Source organism: Globicephala melas, chromosome 5 (assembly GCF_963455315.2).
Source record: "Globicephala melas chromosome 5, mGloMel1.2, whole genome shotgun sequence".
NCBI lineage: Eukaryota > Metazoa > Chordata > Mammalia > Artiodactyla > Delphinidae > Globicephala > Globicephala melas.
Genome location: NC_083318.1, coordinates 60,865,213 through 60,888,379, shown reverse-complemented (window position 1 = coordinate 60,888,379; position 23,167 = coordinate 60,865,213). Strand labels below are relative to the sequence as shown.

Sequence of the window (23,167 nt, the reverse complement as noted above, 5' to 3'; positions counted from 1 at the left end):
CTGCTGTGTGTTTCTCTGTCTTCTCATTTTGCTTAACTTACTGTGTTTGGGGTCTCCTTTTCGCAGGCTGCAGGTTCGTAGTTCCTGTTGTTTTTGGTGTCTTTCCCCAGTGGCTAAGGTTGGTTCAGTGGGTTGTGTAGGCTTCCAGGTGCAGGGGACTAGTGCCTATGTTCTGGTGGATGAGGCTGGATCTTGTCTTTCTGGTTGGCAAGTCCACATCTGGTGGTGTGTTTTGGGGTTTCTGTGGCCTTATTATGATTTTAGGCATCCTCTCTGCTAATGGGTAGGGTTGTGTTCCTGTCTTGTAAGTTGTTTGGCATAGGCTGTCCAGCACTGTAACTTGCTGGTCGTTGAGTGGAGCTGGGTCTTGGCGTTGAGATGGAGATCTCTGGGAGATTTTCGCCCTTTGATATTATGTGGAGCTAGGAGGTCTCTTGTGGACCAGTGTCCTGAACTTGGCTCTCCCACCTCAGAGGCACAGCCCTTATGTCTGGCTGGAGCACCAAGAGCCTGTCATCCGCACGGCTCAGAATAAAAGGGAGAAAAAAAAGAAACAAAGAAGATAAAATAAAATAAATTAAAATAAAATAAATTATTAAATAATAATTTTAAAAAAATTTTAAGTAATAGAAAGAAAGAAGAGAGCAACAAACCAAAAACGATATCCACCAATGATAACAAGTGCTGAAAACTAAAAAACAAAAAAAATGGACAGACAGCACCCTAGGACAAATGGTAAAAGCAAAGCTATAGAGACAAAATCACACACAGAAGTATACAAATACACACTCACAAAAAGAGAAACAGGAAAAAATATATATATATCGTTGCTCCTGAAGTCAACATCCTCAGTTTGGGATGATTCTTTGTCTATTCAGGTATTCCACAGATGCAGGGTACATCAAGTTGACTGTGGAGATTTAATCCTCTGCTCCTGAGGCTGCTGGGAGAGATTTCCCTTTCTCTTCTTTGTTTGCACAGCTCCTGGGATTCAGCTTTGGATTTGGCCCCGCCTCTGCATGTAGGTCACTGAGGGCATCTGTTCTTTGCTCAGGACGGGATTAAAGGAGCAGCTTATTTGGGGGCTCTGGCTCACTCAGGCCTGGGGGAGTGAGGGGTACGGATTTCGGGGCAAGCCTGCAGTGGCAGAGACTGTTGTGATGTTGCACCAGCCTGAGGTGCACTGTGTGTCCTCCCGGGGAAGTTGTCCCTGTATCACGGGACCCTGGCAGTGGCGGGCTGCACAGGATTCCGGGAGGGGAGGTGTGGATAGTGACCTGTGCTTGCACACAGGCTCCTTGGTGGCTTCAGCAGCATCCTTAGTGTCTCATGCTCATCTCTGGGGTCCACGCTGATATCCACATCTTGCGCCCATCTCTGGAGCTCCTTTAAGCCACACTCTTAATCCCCTCTCCTCGCGCACCAGGAAACAAAGAGGCAAGAAAAAGTCTCTTGCCTCTTAGGCAGTTCCAGACTTTTTCCCGGACTCGCTCCCAGCTAGCTGTGGCGCACTAGCCCCCTTCAGGCTGTGTTCATGCAGCCAACCCCATTCCTCTCCCTGGGATCCGATGGAAGCCCGAGCCTCAGCTCCCAGCAGCCACCTGTCCCGGCAGGTGAGCAGACAAGCCTCTTGGGCTGGTGAGTGCTGGTCGGCACCGATCCTCCATGCAGGAATCTCTCCGCTTTGCCCTCCGCACCCGTTACTGTGCTCTCTTCCGTGGCTTCGAAGCTTGCCCGCTCCGCCACCCACAGTCTCCACCCGCGAAGGGGCTTCTAGTGTGTGGAAATCTTTCCTCCTTCACAGCTCCCTCCCACTGGTGCAGGTTCTGTCCCTATTCTTTTGTCTCTGTTTTTTCTTTTTTCTTTTGCCCTACCCAGGTATGTGGGGAGTTTGCCTTTTAGGACATCTGAGGTCTTCTGCCAGAGTTCAGTAGGTGTTCTGTAGGAGTTGTTCCTTATGTAGATGTATTTCTGATGTATTTGTGGGGAGGAAGGTGGTCTCCATGTCTTACTCTTCCGCCATCTTGAAGCTCCCTTTCTTTTTATGTTTGTGTTCAACTTTACTTTCTCTTTTTCTCACTGTCTTATAATTTATTTGTTTATATTCCTGGCTCCCCTAATAGAGGATGTGAACCTAGAGGGCAACATCTCTGTTTTGTGTAGGTTTTCAATAAAAGGTTACTGAATCAGTGTTATTGGACATGCAGTGGTTTTTCATTTAGTTCATTTTTCATGAGCCTTGTGGGTATAATGTTTATAATCATAATGAAGGTGGCTGATTAAGCCTTTTTCAAAAATCTGCTCTTATGTGCACAAACTTTTTCTTCTTAGGCTCAGAGTTTCTGGGGAAAAAGATGTTATACAGTCACGTACCTAAGAAAGCAAATGACATTGACCTTTCTGCCTTTCCAAAAATACCACCAATCATTTTTCAGCAGTTACCAAAGGCTTTGGCTATATTTTGGTTAAACTAGCATATTTATACTGTTTTGATACTGTACACTTAACAGAAGCCTGAAGTAACTTGTATTGAAATACTCCCATTTTGATGACATTAATGTCATTAAGAGGAGAAACCCCAAGAGGTTTCTGATCACTTACTCACCAAATAAATACACTGGAGAATTCCACTGTCTTTTTCAATATTATATTTTATAAACATTGTTTTGCAGGCACCTGTGTTGTGATAGTTCACAAACTCAGATGGAGTGGATGGCCAACATCTTTATCGCCCAGGTATTGTATCTGTTTCAACTAGCCAGTAAAGTATAACAACTGTTTATAGCAAATGTTAATAGGGTAGTAGTTTTCAAAGAATTTTTAATGAGTTTTATGTGTATACTTTTATTTTCTCATTCATGTTTTTTTAAATATATGAGAACCCAGATTTACCCATTACTCTTTGAAAGAGAGTCTACTCTTTGTTGCATCTTTTTTTTTTTTTTTTTGCAGTCCCACATTAATCTTTGTTTAGAAAATGTGCTCTTTTCCTTCTTGTTCTCCCCACAGCTTCCTGCTTTTTCCAGAAACAAGGACAGGAACGTACATTTCTTTAAATACATATTGTGTGCTAGATACTTCAAAAGAGTTAACTCATGTATTCCTTGCAACAAATTGCATGGCACTGCTTATAGATGAGGGAACAAAGGTTACCAAAGGCTCCATGATTTGCTTAGGACCATACATTTAGTTAGTGGTTTAACACAGAGGCACCAGAGGCCAACATCTATACTCAATTCCCCAATTAGTCTCCTCCCTATTGGAGCACTCACTCTTTCAGTGACAGGTTAAATAGACCCATTAATAGGACTGGTTTCTTCCCCAACCTTGTCTGGCCGAATTCCCAGCAATGCTTCCCCACAAGAGCATTGAAATTCACTGGTAACAATTAAGTTGCCACTGTTTATTACTGAGGATGTGCTTCCCTGTTTCTCTTACAGGTGAGAAGTTAATTCACCCCCAAATCTTGTCCTTATTTGTTTTGAAAACCATTTTCTCTGTTCATGTAACTTATTAACCTTCCCAGTGGTTAATAAACACTGCTTTTCTCAGCCCGATTCTACTATTACTACCTGGGAATGCATTTTCAGAAAAAGATCAGTGGCTAACATTTTAGAGACTTTGCTTCTTTTTTGTGACTGTTTAAAAATCCAGATATTCAAGTCCTACTGTAAAAAGAGTAGGCTTGAAGTATTAGTAAGATTGGAACTATAGAGTCTAAAACTGTTACAGTGTCTGGTTATGGCACAACTAAATTGTTTTCATTTTTATAACTGAAGTCAGTAGACTCTGTAGTTGAAAATTAAGGTGTAAATAGCCAGGAAGCAGAGGTTGCTCTTACCACCAAGTTATTTCTTCCTGACTCACCTGTCCCTCATTGTGTTGGCCCCAGAGACTCAGCCCAATTACATTTCTTAAGTTCATTCCACTTCTTAGGATTAAGGTAAACACTAAGGTCCTTTTGGATTTGAGGATTTAATGGTTCACCTCCATAGGGAAAGAGACAGGAAAATAGCAAACATTAATATATACGTTAATACACACACACACACACACACACACACACACACACACACACACAAAATCCAACAGTGAGTGCCCCTTACAATGCATTCTTTCTGGTGCCCTGAATACTTTTCTAATATCCATCCCCATCCTTACCCCTGCCTCAAAAGTCTTCGGCTTACATGTCACATTCTCAGAGAAACCTTCCCTGACCTTCAGACCAATTAGACCTTCAGGCTGTAGGAACCCTTAGCATTCTTTACTTCAACACTGTCATACTAATTAAAAAGCATTTGTGTCTTTAGGTTTATGTCTGTCTTTCCTACTAAAATGTAAACTCCATGAGAGGAAGGACCTTGTCAGTCTTATTAGAACTAATTATATATCTGCATCACAGAACCCAATACATCTTCCAAAGTACATGCTCAATTAGTATTTCTAAAATAGTATAGAGGATAATCTGATAAAATTTCAAATAGATATTAGTGTGATAAAACAATAAATAAAATAAGCTAGGGAAAGGAAAGCCAGTGTGACTGATATAAGGAGGACATTAATTGAGAAAGATTCTCAGGGAATACCTTTCTGAGTATCTGAAAGGTGTGCTGAGACCTGTCTGAAATGAAGGAGCCAGGTATGCAGGACAGGCAGAGCATTCCAGGGCAGGGTTAGGGGTCAGCAAGGTCCTGACATGTTATAATCTTGACTTATTCCATGACTATCATGAAGGCCTATCTGAGACAGGATGTAAGAGATAAGGAAGGCAGGGGACAGATGATGTGGTCCCAGTTTAGGAGTTTCAGTGGGAAACAAGGGAAAGATATAATCAGCTTATATTACTGGAAAATAATAATTTTGGTTCCTTTGTTGAACTGCACTGTAGAAGGTCAAAGATGGAAGCAGGAAGAACAGCTCTGTGGAAGAAGATGGCAGCTCAGACTAGGGTGGTAACAGTGGGTCTGGTAAGACATATTCAGATCCAGGAGTATTTGAAGGTAGAGGCAGTAAAGCTTACAGATTGATCAGCTATAGCAGTTTGAGGAGTAGAAATCAAGGAAGAGTCCAAGTTGTTTGTTTGGCCTTGGGCAGCTGATGAATGTAGGTGACATTATCAGAGATGCAGAAGAAAATTGAGAGTTCTGTTTTGGCCACATGAAATCTGAGATGCCTGTTAGACATACAAGGGGATATGATGAGTAGCAGTTTAGGTGTATAGATCAACAACTCAGGCAAAAGTTTGGGGCCGAAATGTAAATTTTGTGGAAGTCAGCATTTGGATTGTATTGAAAGGCCATAGGAGGATAGGGTGAGATGAGAGAGAGACTGTATGAATGAGAGAGAATTAGAACACAAAATTGGAGAGGGGAGGCTATAGGGAAAGACAGAGAAAGAGAAGACAGACAAATAAGCCCTAGGACATTCCAAACGTTAAAGGTCAAACAGAAGTGAAAAATTGAGCAAAAGAAATAAGAAGCTTGGAGGAAGGAGGAAAACCAGGTGATACATGTAGAGAATTCTATCAAGGAATTAGAGGATAGAATATTAAACCAGCAGAGGCCCTGAGCCAACAGGAAGCAATGTGAGCAAGTGCATGTGTTCAGCATTGTGAAAAAAAATCATTGTACAACAGAGTGTGGGGCACATTTGTTCTCATATTATTGACTATATATTCTGGCCCACTGAGTGATTATAGATATGATTGGGGCAGAGTTATTTATAATCAGAGTAAATACTTATTGGAAGAGAAGGGAGCCTTGTTTATATGGCTATAGATGCAGAGAGACTGGTACATTTCATGGTGGGAAAACGAAATTATTGGATGATTACTAATAATTTTTCAATTAAATCAGTGAGGTCACCACATGTGAGTCAGGGGTGGATATTAGAAGTGTAGGGGCAGAATAAAAGATGAGATAATACCTTCAGAGAGTGAGGGAGCCAGTTGTACTATACTAGAATATGAAGGGAAGGCTAAGTGCTCACTTGAAATTTAAGGGTAAATTTAAAGTGAGATGCATCTCCAGATTGATTTTCTATTTTTTATTTCCCCTCCATCAATTTGGAGGCACCCATGGAGTAAGTATAATTGGGTTTAACTAGGCTTGGGGCTTTGCCAGGCAAGTGTGATCAAAGGAGAAGCAGCACAGGACTTGATCTTATTTATAAGGAGGTGAGTATACTGATTGACCATGAAATCTAAGCCAGACTGTGAAGGAAGTGGGAAAAAATGTGAAAAGTAGAATGGTGGTGGAGAATGGACTGAAGATCTCAAGGAGTCTAAAGAATATTTAGGGTTAATGAAACTAAACTAGGTTACCTGGAAAGATGTCAAGGTCAGAAAGTGATAGGCAGAACCATGTTTACTGCAGGATTATTCACCATAGGCAAGGTATGGAAACAACCTTAAGTGTCTATCGATGGATGAATGGATAAAGATGTGTGTAGTGTGTGTGTATATACACACACATACATATATACAAACATGTATACAATGGAATATTGTTCAGCCCTAAAAAAGGAAATCTGTCATTTGGGACAACATGGATGAACCTGGAGGGCATTTTGCTAAGTGAATTAAGCCAGACAAAGACAATTACTGCATGGTATTCCATATAAAAATCAAACTCATAGAAACAGAATGGAACAGTTGGTTGCCAGGGGCTGTGGGGGAAATAGTGAGAGTCTGGTAAAAGGGTACATACTTTCAGATATAAGATGAATAAGGTCTGAGGATCTAATAGATGACATGGTGACTATAGTTCATAACACTGTATTATATAATTTAAATTTGCTAAGAGAGTAGAACTTAAATGTTCTTACCAAAAGAAACCCAGAAAGGTTAAATATGTGAGATGATAGGTATGCTGATTAACTCGATGGGGGGAATCCTTTCACAATGTATGCATGTATCAAATCATCACGTTGTACACTTTAAATATCTTACAGTTTTGTCAATTATACCTCAGTAAAGATGTGGGGAAAAAATTTGAAAAAGTGGGATGCAGAAATGAAGATTTGGGGCTGTGATCACTATAATGAGAGTATGATCCTCAGCTATATGCTCCATGCAGTATGACTTTTGAAGTCACTTATACATAACTATAAAGGTTATCAGAACATATTACTTAGATCTAAAGATTTCTGTTATTGGGAAAAATACCTCTTGGATCAATCCAGTGAGAACTAATTAGCTGGTATTCACAGCATTGTATATCATGTCAGAAAAAAAAATGTGTTTGAAAACTACATTTGCTCTTAGATTCCTCAAAATACCGTTTAACACATATATTATACATCAGTGAGTAAAAGTGTAGGCATAATTCATAGGATTACCTAATTCCTTCCCAGCCAGTATTCTCCCAGCTTTACATGTTGGGAACATCCCAATTACGTAATATCAAAGTTTTTTTTACCAAGTTTAAGACCATGACATAAAAATAATAATATGAAGCTTGTAACTTTCTCTCTGATTGAAATATTGTATAATTTACCATTGTAGATTTGCTGAACCAAAGTAAGCACTTCACTGAAATCCAAGGGTAGATCTGATGCCTATGCACTAAATCTAGTAATAATAGGACCTGCACTGTAGGATCATTGAGGATTAAACGAGATAATATCCGTATATTGATAAGCACAAAGGCAAGCAGTCTGCCCCTCAGTATAACTTAGCTGCTATTTTATAGTGAGTATATAGTCAACATTTGTTGAAATTAGTTCTTTGCTATAAAACACAACGTTAAACTACTAATTGCAACATAAGAATAAGAATCTGTTCATTCTTTAGAGGAAAAAAATGAGTAGGCATTTAGCTATATAGTTTACCAAATGGTTTTCATTTCATCATAACATCTGTAAACGTCTCATTGTGTGTAGTTGGTATTCTGTATTTCTTTCACAGGTTGTTGTCTGAAAATCAATTTGTTTTTCCCAACTTCTGAAAAGTTAATCTACCCTGAAGAATAGAAAAATTCTTTAAGGATTTTTCTTTTATATGCATATCTTAAGGATTTATCATCCAAGAGCTTATATTTTTAACCTATGGATATTTCTCCCCTTTGCAAAATTACCTTTTCTCCAGTCATATCTATAATTGCTCAGTGCCCAGAATATGTAGTCAATAGTTTGAGAACAAATGTGTGCCACTCTCTGTTGTACAATGATTTTCAGTATAAATGTCTGTGTACAAGGTAACGTTTCTTTGGAATTCAATTAAATGAAAATAACATTTTTCAAAAGGTCATAAAATAAAGATAATTTTTCCAGTAGCCATGCCTTAGGTTGACTTGGGGTATATATAATGTCAAATTATTTTGACACGAAAGTTATCTTTGGTGGTAAGGGAAAATGAATGTACAATTGCTTTGATTACAGGGCCTAAAAATGTAGACATGTATATTAATTTTCTTCCACAAAGAGATTTGCCGATTTCCTTAAATATTTTTCCCCTTTTGGTTGGATAAGTAGTACAGAAGACATGTATTTGACGTTTAGAAATTGAACTGAGACCTCAAAGCTCAGTTCACTTAAGAGTTTTACATCCTCACGCGGTACCACCATCAGAGTGAACATCATAATTACAAACAGCCTTCTCATGGAAAGCAGATCATCTGACTTGGATATATGAGAAAGGAGCCAAGTGACTATATAATTTGGTGTACCACATAATAAAATCACACACCCACAGCAAGAAATTTTGTTTCCACAGCATGAAAGTGATATATGGCCACCAGCTGGAAAGGAACGAAAACGTTCTATAACCAAAACTCCCAAAATTGGAGGTTTGCCTCTAATTCCCATCCAGCATGAGAAAAATGCAACCCAAGCCTGGAGAGATATTGAGGTAAGGTTAGGATTTTATTTGTTTTTATATTAATCATAGCATTTGTTTTCTTATGTCTTAATGTGATTAAATGCATTAATTACTTCATTGGTTTCAAAAGCACAGTAATAAGCACTTTGAAAAGCACAGTAAAAATAACATCCATCAAGAAAACTTTATGAATGACCCTATGCCACTCTCTGAAGTGTTATATTTTATTAACTTCTCTTAAATGATCAATTTTAATAATGTCATTGACCACTCTATTAAATATGTACAATACCACTTTTTGTTTTTATTCCTAAAGTGGCCAAGAATCTTAAATATGTATATATAAGTTCTGGTGATAAAAATCACAGTCTCAAATTAGCCTTACAAGTTCACTTCTAACCTCCTTAGAATGAGCCCATGGCAGAATGTCTGGAGCCATGGTAGTTAGACTTTCCAGTAACACAATCAAATTTCAGAGGCTGGGAACCGATGGGGTGTCTCAGTTAATATAAGGAACTGCAAGATGACCCCTGAGCATCAATAAAGAAGATTTGGCATCTTTCATGAAAACTGTGTGCTTTCCTTCTCACCTTGAAGGGCAGGGTGACCATAAGTAGCATCAGTCTTGATTCAGGAAAAAGACATAGGCTGTTTGCACTCAAAACTCATTAGACAATTTGCAACTAATGTGCATTTCAAGACCTTAAATGAGTCCCTCAAAGCAAAAAGAAAAGCATGTAAAAGATACTGTTATTTCCTCTTGGAGCCTAGGTTTGGCCATTAAGCTGTGTGAGTTCCTTGCTTTCCAAACAGGAATAACTTTTTTTTTTTAATTTTTACTGGAGTATAGTTGATTTACAACGTTGTGTTAGTTTCAGGTATAACAGGAATAACTTTTGAAAGACAAAAGCGATTTTAATTTAGTGATCAGATTTTTTTTAAATGTTTTTCCATGACTGTCTTTCCTTGAACATTTATCTCACTGTAATACGCTTCTTCTCCAGAAGATAAAAGCTTTGAAATAATGGTTTATTCCCTTTGTTGCCTGTTCAGTCCTTATGCGCTGCTGTGATCAAAAGGAGGAATAAGACAGTAAGAACTCAGGAGCTTGTCCCTCCTGCCATTCTGCGCTTACGGGTTTTTCTTCCTAATAAACTGCTTTGCAGAACTATGGATTCCTCAGCTAATCTGGAATCTTAAAATTTTAAGAGTCATGTTTCCCAAGAACCCAGATTAGGGAACACAGAAACATAGGGAGTAGATATGTCCTACTGTGACTCCAGCTTCTCCTGACAGTGCCTCAGGATTGATTACGGAGCAAAGCAAAAAAATAAATTATTAGGCTCAAAATACATTAACCAGTATCCAGTACAGAACTGAGGTGATGATTGAATATATAATAATTTCTTACTTAATCCCAAATCCAGAATTTCAGAGACAATTATTTTTTAGCATACTTGAGACCAGAAAACTGTACAAAAACTGTAACAAAATCGTTAAAGGCTTAAAAAGCAATTTTGTGAAATACTAATTGCTAGAAAATTTGTTAGTAAACTAAACCAAGCTTTTTTGTAAATTTAGTAAATGTGGTAATTCAACAAATTTTAAAATTTAATTCTTAAAAAGGACAGAATTGCAAATTTTCATATGAACCAATAAAATATTTGTTATTGAATTAGATTTATGTAAATACATAAGAAAATATATTAATAAAATGACAAAGTATTACTAAGAGTAGATTCATAAGAAAAAAATATAGTAATATCGGGCTTCCCTGGTGGTGCAGTGGTTGAGAGTCCGCCTGCCAATTCAGGGGACATGGGTTTGTGCCCTGGTCCGGGAGGATCCCACATGCCACAGAGCGGCTGGGCCCGTGAGCCATGGCCGCTGAGCCTGTGTGTCAGGAGCCTGTGCTCCACAATGGGAGAGGCCACAACAGTGAGAGGCCCACGTACCACAAAAAAAAAAAATATATATATATATATATAGTCATATCAACAGATATATTCAAGAAGCGTTGCTTTTCAAACAAATTGTTGACAGATTGGTGAATTTGGTGACTTCCCATTCCATGAGCTGTCTTGCTTTCATGAGGTTCAGTAGAAACTTGTATGAGAATACCTCCTCCAGGCAGGGAAGGCTTCCTGGAGGAAGTGACTTCCAAAATTTATTGAGTAAATTAGTAGTGAGCTAGTGAATAAGCCAGAGGAAGTAAGTTGTTGACAAAGGAAATCATACATGAAGAGGCAAATAGTGCATAAGAATGTACAAGCTATATGCTACCTACGGCCCTCCTACTTCCACTTAGGTACCTACTTCATCGTGTTCATTGTGCTCAGCTTTTATCTGTAAGCTCCTAGGGATAATAAAAGCCCTTACTTCATGGGGGGGTGTTCTCTCTGCTGGGAGACACACTCCATTTCAGATCCTCATTTCCATTTAAACAAACAGTTTTCTCTAAATGCCCTCTGACGCAAACTGCCATCGTCTGGACCAGCCTACCTTTTACTCTCCTAAATTTCATACCTTATCAGTCTTTCTTTTTAAATTATTAAGACCTTAAGGATAGTGCAGCACATAAATGATGCCCTTCTTTCCACAGTACTGATGCCTTGGCTTTCTTTCCCCATAACATGCAAAGGCACTCCACACACCATATTGTTCATGCAAAGCACTCACTACCATCTCTTGATTTCTACCAGTTCACTTCATCATGCCTCCCCGCCTTTGTATAAGGTTATGTCATTTAGGCTAATATCATAGTTTTACTTGAAACTTCAGCATTACATGTATGAATATTTGGCCTCTAAATTCTGCATCTAAGAGCGTCCCAAAGTCTTTCTGCTGATAACTGAAAAGTAATGAGAACTGTATAATATATAAAACCACTCTATATTGATCCTTGATTTTCCGTAATAGATGTCACGTGAAACTTTTTAGTAAGATTCATATTTATAAACTCCCAGTCACATTCCTATGCTAAATAGCCATAATTTTTACTAATCTCTCATTTTTTTTGTACTGTGATAAAATACACATAAATTTTCCATTTTAACCATTTTAAGTGCATAGTACATTAATTACATTCACATGGTTGTGCAACTATTACTACTATCTCTCTTAAACATATTCTAATTAAACTTTGGAATTCAACTAGATACTAAATAACTAAATATTTCTTCCTATCAGTTTTAGAGAAGAAATACTTATCTGAGATGTATAATCATGAGATTATACATAGAATTCTATACATAGAATTTCAGAAAATTCTAAATTGCAAAATTATTTATAATTTATGTTGATTAAAATGTTTTTATTCAGCTTGAATTTGACTTACAAAATTTCATGTCCTGATCTGCTGAAATTTAGGAAAATAGAACAGAATATTAAACATCTGAATTTTTTTAAGCTTTCTTCACTTCCTATTCAGAAAATATTTATTGACCACTTCCTGTGTGCTGGCACTGTGATAGGTTTGCACGTCAATGAACAAATCAAAAGAATCCTTGCATTGCATTAACTTTCTAGCAGGGCATTCAGATAATCACAAGAGATATAAGTAGCTTGTCTAGTATATATATTAGAAAGTGATGAGCACTATAGAGAAAAAGAGGTGAGGTGTTGCCCTTTAAACATTATATTAGACATCCTTAGTTACAGCACTGTTTATGCTACTCAGTTTTTTTTTTTTCCAAAATAGTATTTTAAAAAATTTTTATTTTATATTGGAGTATAGTTGATTAACAATGTTGTGTTAGTTTCAGGTGTACAGCAAAGTGATTCAGTTATACATATACATGTATCTATTCTTTTTCAAATTCTTTTCCCATTAGGTTATTACAGAATATTGAGCAGAGTTCCCTGTTCTATCCAGGAGGACCTTGTTGGTTATCTATTTTAAAGATAGCAGTGCTTTGGGAAGTATGGTCATTCTGACAATGTGGATTCTTACAATGCAAGAATATGGTATATCTCTCCATCTGTTTGTGTCATCTTCGATTTCTTTCATCAGTGTCTTATAGTTTTCAGAGTACAAGTCTTCTGCGTCCTTAGGTAGGTTTATTCCTAGGTATTTTATTCTTTTTGATGAGATGGTAAATGAGATTGTTTCTTTAATTTCTCTTTCTGATCTTTCATACTTAGTGTGTAGAAATGCAACAGATTTCTGTGTAATAATTTTGTATCCTGCAACTTTACCGAATTCATTGATGAGCTCTAGTAGTTTTCTGGTAGCATCTTTAGGATTTTCTATGCATAGTATCACATCATCTGCAAACAGTGACAGTTTTACTTCTTCTTTTCCAATTTGCATTCCTTTTTTTTCCTTCTATTCTCTGATTGCCATGGCTAGGACTTCCAAAGCTATGCTGAATAAAAGTGGCACAATTGAAAATCCTTCTCTTGTCCCTGACCTTAGAGGAAATGCTTTTAGCTTTTCACTGTTGGATATAATGTTAGCTTTGGGTTTGTCATATATGGTCTTTATTATGTTGAGGTATGTTCCCTCTATGCACACTTTCTGGAGAGTTATTATCATAAATGGATGTTGAATTTTGTCAAAAGCTTATTCTGCATGTATTGAGGTGATCATATGGTTTTTCTTCTTCAATTTGTTAATATGGTGTATCACACTGATTGATTTGCAGATACTGAAGAATCCTTGCATCCCTGGGATGAATCCCACTTGATCATGGTGTATGATCCTTTTAATGTATTGTTGGATTCAGATTGCTAGTATTTTGTTGAGGATTTTTGCATCTACGTTCATCAGTGCTATATTGGCCTGTAATTTTCATTTTTTGTAGTATCTTTGTCAGGTTTTGGTACCAGGGTGATGATGGCCTCATAGAATGAGTTTGGGAGTGTTCCTTCCTCTGCAGTTTTTTGGAACACTTTCAGAAGGATAGGTGTTAGCTCTTCTCTAAATGTTTGATAGAATTCACCTGTGAAGCCATCTGGTCCTGGACTTTTGTTTGTTGGGAGTTTTTTAATCACAGTTTCAATATCAGTACTCCTGATTGATCTGTTCATATTTTCTATTTCTTCCTGGTTCACTCTTAGGAGATTGTACCTTTCTAAGAATTTGTCCATTTCTTCCAGGTTTTCCACTTTATTAGCGTATAGTTGTTTGTAGTAGTTTCTTATGATCCTCTGTATTTCTGTGGTGTCTCTGTAACTTCTCTTTTTTCATTTCTGCTTTTATTGATTTGAGCCCTCTCCCTTTTTTCCTTGATGAGTGTGGCTAAAGGTTTATCAATTTTATTTTTTCAAAGAACCGGCTTTTTAGTTTCATTGATATTCTGTTGTTTTCTTCATTTCTATTTCATTTATTTCTGCTCTGATGTTTATGATTTCTTTCCTTCTACTAACTTTGGGTTTTTCTTCTTCTTTCTGTAGTTGCTTTAAGCGTAAGGTTAGGTTGTTTATTTGTAATTTTTCTTGTTTCCTGAGGTAAGATTACATTGCTGTAAACTTCCCTCTTAGAACTGCTTTTGCTGCATCCATAGGTCTTGGATCAGTGTGCTTTCATTTTCATTTGTCTCTGGGTATCTTCTGATTTCCTCTTTGATTTCTTCAGTGATCCATTGGTTGTTTAATAGCATATTTTTTAGCCTTCACATGTTTGTGTTTTTTACGGGTTTTTTTCTTATAGTTGATTTCTAATCTCATATTGTTGTGGTCGGAAAAGATGCTTGATGATTTCAATTTTCTTAAATTTACTGAGGCTCACTTTATGGCCCAGCACAGACCTGGAGAACGTTCCATGTGCACGTGAGAAGAATATGTATTCTGCTGCTTTGGGATAGAATGCTCTATAAATCTCAATTAAGTCCATCTGGTCTAATGTGTCATTTAAAGTGTGTTTCCTTACTGATTTTTTGTCTGGATGATCTGTCCGTTGATGAAAATGGGGTGTTAAAATCCCTATTATTGGTTACTGTCGATTTCTCCTTATATGGCTGTATTTGCCCTATATATTGAGGCACCTATATTGGGTTCTTATATATTTACAATTATTGTATCTTCTTCTTGAATTGATCCCTTGATCATTATGTGGTGTCCTTGTCTCTTGTAACAGTCTTTATTCTAAAGCCTATTTGTCTGATATGAGTATTGCTACTCCAGCTTTCTTTTGATTTCCATTTGCATGGAACGCCTTTTTGCATCCCCTCACATTCAGTCTGTATGTGTCCCTAGATCTGAAGTGCATCTCTTGTAGACAGAATATATATAGGGGTTTTTTGTTTATTTGTTTTTTGCGGTACGTGGGCCTCTCACTGTTGTGGCCTCTCCCGTTGCGGAGCACAGGCTCCGGACGTGCAGGTTCAGTGGCCATGGTTCACGGGCCCAGCCACTCTGCAGCATGTGGGATCCTCCCGGACCAGGGCACGAACCCGTGTCCCCTGCATCGGCAGGCAGACTTTCAACCACTGTGCCACCAGGGAAGCCCTAGGGGTTTTGTTTTTGTATCCATTCAGCCAGTCTGTTTTTGGTGGGAGCATTCATTCCATTTAGATTTAAGGTAATTATCTATATGTTCTTATTGCTATTTTGTTAATTGTTTTGGATTTGTTTTTGCAGCTCTTTTTTCTTCCCTTCCTCTTTTGTTCTCTTGTGAATTGATGACTAACTTTAGTGTTGTGTTTGGATTCCTTTTTCTTTGAGTGTATCTATTGTAGATTTTTAGTTTGCAGTTACCGTGAGGTTTTGATATAGCAGTCTATATACAAACAAGATTGTTTTAAGTTGCTGGTCTTTTCATTTCAAATGCATTTCCAATATCCTGCATTTGTGCTCTCCTCATCTCACAGTTGCTGGTTTTGGTAATCATATCTGTGTGCAGATGATTTCCTACCTTTACTGTATGTTTGCCTTTGCCAGAAAGCTTTTCCATTTGTAATTTTCTTGTTTCTAGTTGTGGCCCTTTCTTTTCTGCTTTGAGAAGTCCGTTAGCATTTGTTGCAAAGCTGGTCTGGTGGTGCTGAATTCTCTTAGCTTTTGCTTGTCTGTAAAGCTTTTGATTTCTCTCTCAAATGTGAATGAGTGCCTTGCTGGATAGAGTATTCTTGGTTGTAGGTTCTTCCCTTTCATCACTTTAAATATATTGTGCCACTCCCTTCTGGCTTGTAAAGTTTCTGCTGAGAAATCAGCTGTTAACCTTAGGGGAGTTCCCTTGTATGTTATTTGTCTCTTTTCCCTTGTTGCTTTTAATGTTCTTTCTTTGTCTTTAATTTTTGTCAATTTGATTACTATGTGTCTCGGCATGTTGTTTTTGGGGTTATCCTGCCCGGGACTCTCTGTACTTCCTGGACTTGGGTGACTGTTTCCTTTCCCATGGTAGGGAGGTTTTCAGCTATTATCTCTTCAATTATTTTGTCAAATCCTTTGTCTCTCTCTCTTCTCCTTCCAGGACTCCTGTAATGTGAATGTTGGGGCATTCAATGTTGTCCCAGAGGTCTCTTAGACTGTTTTCACTTCTTTTCATTCTTTTTTCTTTATTCTGTTTTGCAGCATTGATTTCCACCATTCTGTCTTGCAGCTCACTTATCCGTTTTTCTGCCTCAGCTATTCAGCTATTGATTTCTTCTAGTGTATTTTTCATTTCAGTTATTGTGTTGTTCATCTCTGTTTGTTCTTTAGTTCTTCTAGGTCTTTGTTAAACTTTTCTTGTAACTTCTCAATCTGTGCCTCCATTCTTTTCCTGAGATCTTGGATCATCTTGCAGTATCATTACTCTGAATTCTTTTTCTGGTAGATTGCCTATCTCTGCTTCACTTAGTTGTTCTTCTGGGGTTTCATCTTGTTCCTTCATCTGGGAAATAATCCTCTGCCATCTCATTTCCACAGGCTGCAGGATTGTAGTTCTTGCTTCTGCTGTCTGCCCTCTGGTAGATGAGGCTAAGGGACTTGTGCAGGCTTCCTGGTGGGAGGGACTGGTTCCTGCCCAATGGTGGGTGTAGCTAAGTCTTGTCCTTCTGGTGGGCAGGGCCATGCTCAGGAAGACTTTAAGCAGTCTGTCTGCTGATGGGTGGTGCTGTATTGGTTGTTTGGCCTGAGGCGTCCCACCACTGGAGCCTACAGGCTCCAGTGGGGCTAGGTCTTGGGGAGGAAATGGCAGCCTCCAGGAAAGCTCACACCAATGAGTACTCCCGAGAACTACTGCTGCCAGTGTCTTTGTCCCCCACAGTGAGCCACAGCCTCCCCCCTGCCTCTGCAGAAGACCCTCCAATACTGGCAGGTAGGTCTGGCCCAGTCTTTTATGAGTTCATTCCTTTTTCTTCCCTGGGTCCTGGTGTGCTTGAGACCTTGTGTGTACCCTCCAAGAGTGGAGTTTCTGTTTTCCCCCAGTCCTGTGGAATTCCTGTGATCAAACTCTGCTGGCCTTCAAAGCCAGATTCTCTGGGGGCTCCTCCTCCTGTTGCCAGACCCCCAGGCTGGGAAGCCTCATGTGAGGCTCAGGACTTCCACTCCTATGGGATAACTTCTGTGGTATAATTATTTTCCAGTTTTGTGGGTCACCCACCTGGCAGATATGGGATTTGATTTTATCACAATTGTGCCCCTCCTGCCATCTCATGTGGCTTCTTCTTTGTCTTTGGATGTAGGGTATCTTTTTTGGTAGGTTCTGGCTTTTTTTTTTTGGTTCATGGTTGTTCAGCAGTTAGTTGTGATTTTTGGTGTTTTCCTAAGAAGGGGTGAGCTCACGTCCTACTACTCTGCCATCTGCAAAATAGTCCCATTCTTAATATTATATACTACCCCTTTTATTTCATCTTCTCTCTCTCAAACATTTGTAATATAATAAAAAAAATTTTCTTTGGATTTCTTCTTTCTGTGCTTTTCAATTTTTACTAGGGAAATATTGAAGAAATTCCTTCAATTCTTGTTTGTGAAAAGAAAAATGACTATGCCTTCCTGCCCTGACCCAATTTTTTGGGTAGCCTTTTGCTGTGGCTCCATATCCACTAGATGCTTGCTTCTCTGTTGTTCATTCTTTTATCTTACATTTGATGAGGTTGTAGTCACCTTTGAGAATCTCATGAGAGTTCTGGATGCCAGTACTTGCCCAGTCACAAGACACCCTGGACGCTAGTTAGGAAAGTGCACCTCTGTCCCAATGCAAGTTGTGTCTCAATGGATTTCTGGTACCTGTAGGCACTTAAAGTTCACTGAATGAATGTGTACTTTAATCCACTGATACAAAAGTGGGTTTTAATACACAACTATATATACCTTTCAGTATTTTCCTAAGTATATCTATGGGTATATATTTCTGTGGGATTCTAATAGGGTATTATGCGGGGAAAAGATTTCACTAGTCAAATATTTGGGGAAGAGAAAATAGAAAAAGAAGTCAGATTTTTCTGCTGTAATATTTCTTAGCTTCTTTAATATGCTAATATGTATTGTGACTCTCAAAGAGGGATCTGTAGTACAGAGCATTTCCTGGACTCATGGCCACGGAGACTCCCTTTTTCCTCTGTCCTTTGGGTATAACACTGTAGGAATTACAGATGCATGAATATGTGACACATATAAGCGGCACTGAATTGGAAGAGGCAAGTTTGAAATGAGAGTTAATTTGAATAACTAACTTGAAAGACATCTTTGAAGTGGTATGCTAAATGCTTGTTAAAATGAATTTCCATGATCTCCATTTCAGTTGATTTTGTAGCTCTAAGATCAGTCTATAAATTCAGACATGCTGCTTGTACCAAAGTCATGTTAGAACCTAAATCACAGAAATAAATTCTAATACAAGAAGCATCAACTTTTATGTGCAGAGTATTCTTTAAAAAAAGTGTTCCAGATCTTGCTTCCCTGTGAGATGTTTTGTTTTATTTTTAGAGTGCAAAAGCAGAACTCGAAAGGCTACGGCTCAGTGCAAAGCATGACCAAGAGCCTGGGGATGGCACCTTAAGGGAGAGAGCCTCCATCGTGGCCCAGTGCCTGGAGCACAAGGATGAGAAACTTCGAAATCGAACCAGAAAACATTGGAGTTTCAACTGTCTGGAGGACACAGAGGCTGAGGTCCTTCAAGGGCAACAGAAAGGCCAGAAAGGCCTAAAGACATTGAGAAAGACTGAGGACAGGAATGGCAAAGCTACTTTGGACTCTAATAATAAGTTACCACCAAAGGTCATCGAAGAGCTTAGTGTGGTTCTACAGCGGGCAAGAACCCTTCCAAAAGAGTCACAGCCTGAGTAGATGGTGTAAAAATAAATAAAATGACTTGTCTTGCAAATTATTTTTTTAAATATTGTGTACAATGTATGTGTGCAAACCAGAAACCAAAATATATTTCATGGTTGGTGAGATTTGTCTAGCTATCCTTAACCATTTAAAGAGCATTTTAAACTATGTATGTATATATAAGTGTAAATTCACTGTGTTTTGTTCTGAACAAAGCCTGTACAGTTCAGCTATATTAACCTTGTGTAGGAAGGCATTGGGTTACTTTGAGTGGCCACCTTTTGAAGTACAGTTGACCCTTGAACAACATGGGCAAGGGTTGGTGTGTTAATCCATGCATAATTTGTAGTCAAACCCCTCCCCTGTATACAAAATTCCTCTGCATTTGTGGACTGAACTAATTGTGGATCATGTAGTGCTGTAGGATTCACTATCGAAAGATGTCCATGGGGCTTCCCTGGTGGCGCAGTGGTTGAGAGTCCACCTGCCGATGCAGGGGACACGGTTTCGTGCCCCGGTCTGGGAGGATTCCACATGCCGCGGAGCGGCTGGGCCCGTGAGCCATGGCCACTGAGCCTGCGCATCCGGAGCCTGTGCTCCGCAACGGGAGAGGCCACAACAGTGAGAGGCCCGCGTACCGCAAAAAAAAAAAAAAAAAAAAGATGTCCATGTATAAGTGGACCCATGGCGGTTCAAACCCACATTGTTCAAGGGTCAACTCTAGTTGTCTAAGTGGTGTAAATTTATGAACAGAAATCGCAAACTGTACTGTATTGTATAGAATGCTCTGTATAAATGAAGCCTATGAAATTATATGTAACACATTTTGCACTTTGAGAAACCTTGTATATAAGGTTACCATATGTTTTTAGGTTTACACAGGGCCAACCTTAGGGGAAAAAAAGGAAGTAAGTTGAAAAGGGGGAGGATTTATTTTAGTGGCTGCCTATCAAACAACACTTTAAAAGAGGCAAAGAGGGGGCTTCCCTGGTGGCGCAGTGGTTGAGAATCTGCCTACCGATGCATGGGATACGGGTTCGAGCCCTGGTCTGTGAAAATCCCACATGCCATAGAGCAACTGGGCCTGTGAGCCACAACTACTGAGCCTGTGCATCTGGAGCCTGTGCTCCGCAACGAGAGAGGCCACAATAGTGAGAGGTCTGCACACCGCGATGAAGAGTGGCGCCTGCTTGCCGCAACTGGAGAAAGCCCTCGCACAGAAACGAAGACCCAACACAGCCAAAAGTAAAATAAACAAACCAATGAACCGACATTTAGAAAAAAAAAGAGAGGCAGAGTTAAAAATGTCCTAAAAGTCAAGGAGGTCAGGTTGAGATTCATTCTAGTTCACTGTTGACCAGACCTTGTTCACGAGAAACTGCTTGTTAAGAAAAAAGTCTAGTGACTATTTCCCAAGATTAGTATTCAGCCACTAATCACGAATAATGGCACTGGCCACTCTTCCTTACAGTGTCAGTGAATCAGCTGCAGTGCAAATCCATTCACTACACTTCAGTTCTTTGCAGGTGGTGGCTGCTGAGAGGAAACTTATACTGCATTGAAGAGATTGTGTGCACAGGACCTGGCATGGATGACACTTGCACTGTTGCTGTGTACAAGCAATTTTTGTTTTTTTTTATTTAGAGTTCCTTACTATCATTGTGGAATGAGCAACATTCATCATCACAGGGTTTTATTGTTGGTTTATTGTTTTTCTTTGTATGTTCATTTCTTATTAGGTAAGACTGAGTCAAAATTTACTGGAAGTGTACAACATATGGCCACCTGGAGGTAGGAGTTAGATTAACAATTGATACTATACTTCTGGGGGCTACCAGTTCACTTTTAACCTTGTCTTTTTTTTTTTTTTTTTAATAAAGTAGCAGTCTCCTCCCTGTGCCTGATGAATAATGACCAAGCCCTCTATTTTTGTTTCCACATAAAGAGTACCTACTGAGTTGGTTATTTTCCTCACAGACAATACTATCTAGTTATAGGTGACATTAGGGGTAGCACTTTTTGTCAGTTTCTTTAGAATTTTATTAGGTCGGGTGAGTTTTGATCAAAATTATTTTGATCAAAATTATTTTAGGTAGCCAAGCTTCATTCCTAGCTTTATTCCACTTGCACTCAGTGCAAGTGGCATCCATGCAAGGTCCTCTGCACACAGTCTCTTCAATGCAGTGTAAGTTTCCATTTCCTTTTCCCCCTGTTTTTCAGGTGTCTTATCAGAATTTGTATACAGAGGCCCATACTTCAGTCAGTCCAATCATAGTGCAGTGTAACACTGTTTGATGCTATGAATTTCTTCATTGAAAAATACTGATCACTTATATATGGTGGTGATAAAATAGTTTACCATGGGGGTGTGATATTTATTCTTTAAATCCACATAGATTGGAATTTTTTTAAAGAGAGAAACTGCTGGTCAGTTTATAGGTGGCACTGCTGGGGAGCCTTCCTTTAAAAAGCAAGAAATCATGGTATTTAGGAAAAAATCTAAAATAAACTATTATTTCTGGTAAATGATATTTATGTTTTATGAAATAAGGAGACATGAAAATTATGTTGGACAATGGGAAAGTATCTTTTTTTTTACCTGCCTTATTTGAATACTTTTGAAACTTGAGCTTAAAATCTAATAACTTCTGTTTCCCTTCCCTTCCTGTACAATTGTCTCCATTTTACAAATGTAAGATAAGGACTAATGATGACCTCTCATATATTTTGAGTAAAAATTAAAATTGTTTTACAAGTCCACTTGAGTGCAACTGATTTTCAAAATAACCACTTTCAACTTTTCAAAATAGAGAAATAAATCAAATAGATTGCCTTTCCTTTTTGCCTTTTTTAAAAAATCTGAATTTAATATACACTTCAAACTAGCTGTCATTTTTTCAAACATGTCAGTATGAATATTGTTCTTTTTTAAATGATGAATATATGCAGACATGACACAAACAGATTGATGGTACTCTCATTTCTAGAGCCCTAACTAAAGTTAATAAAACTAAGCAAAAGTAATTGAAGCAAAAATATGATGTGCACATAACTATATTAGCTGCTAATTTGCATTTACATTTGATAATTTTTAATCCTAAAACAAACTATATTGTAAAAGGAAATACTTTTGAAAATGCACCAAATTTATTTGGATAGATGGTAGTATCCAGATATTTGCACGTTTTCTTAAACTTTTGATAATCACTCTGGGGAGAAGAAAATGTAAACTTTCACTATCTCATCAAAATTTGCACCAAGACTTTAATATTATCAACAATGTGGATATCCTATTATGTGTACAATCATCACATTTATTTCTAATCATTTGGAAACAGACATCACAGAAATGAATCTTGTAGATAGCTAAAATTTATCTGCTTTACATTTTATAGTTATTATTTTTAACAATTTTTTGTTAAATGTTTTAAATTATTTTGTATATCCTTATCTTCTCTGCCATGGCTACCATATGTTGAATGTAACATTTTTAAAAATTGAGATACCTGTACAGATTTAAGACTTTTTGTGAATTATTAAAGTTCAGAATCTAAATGTCCTCATCCAAGAAGTGGGAATAACACTGATCTTGTCGTATGACTCATATACAGTTGGCCCTTGAACAACACAAGTTTGAACTGTGCCAGTTCACTTATACATGGATTTTTTTCAACAGTAAATACTACAGTACTACATGATCTATGGTTCGTTGATTCCACAGATAGGGAGAACCAACTCTAAGTTACATAAGGATTTTCAACTGGGCAGAGGTCAGCGCCCTTAACCCCCAGATTGTTCAAGGGAAAGAACTGCACAGGTCCACTTATCTGTGGATTTTTTTCAATAAGTATGCAGTTGGCCCTCAGTATCCACACATTCTGCATTCACAGATTCAGGCAACTGTGACTGAAAACTTAATATTGCTATTCATGGTTGGCTGAACCTACAGATACGAAACCCATGAGTATGAAGAGCTGACTATGGGACTTGAGCATCCTCAGATTTTGGTATCAGTAGCAGGTCCTGGAACCAATCTCCTGCAGATACTGAGAGATGACTGTATACATATTTTTATATGTGTGTGTATATCACATACCTGACCCACAGTAGAGGAGTAGTAAATGTTATTTATTAATTTATTAGTTTTTCTAGCTC

The 23,167-nt window shown here is 38.3% G+C and overlaps 1 protein-coding gene across 5 annotated transcripts in view; it reads left to right on the top strand.

Moving 5' to 3' along the window:
- The window catches only part of ARAP2 (ArfGAP with RhoGAP domain, ankyrin repeat and PH domain 2), a 199,575-nt gene extending 177,726 nt beyond the window's left edge, over positions 1-21,849 (top strand). For all 5 annotated transcript variants that reach the window (XM_060299232.1, XM_030881005.2, XM_060299231.1 and 2 more), the window contains 3 exons: positions 2,673-2,736; positions 8,714-8,848; positions 18,668-21,849. In XM_060299232.1, the coding sequence (XP_060155215.1) occupies positions 2,673-2,736; positions 8,714-8,848; positions 18,668-19,027 (559 nt within the window). In that variant the 3' untranslated portion in view covers positions 19,028-21,849. The remainder of the gene's footprint in view (positions 1-2,672; positions 2,737-8,713; positions 8,849-18,667) is intronic.
- The last annotated feature ends 1,318 nt before the right edge of the window (positions 21,850-23,167 follow it).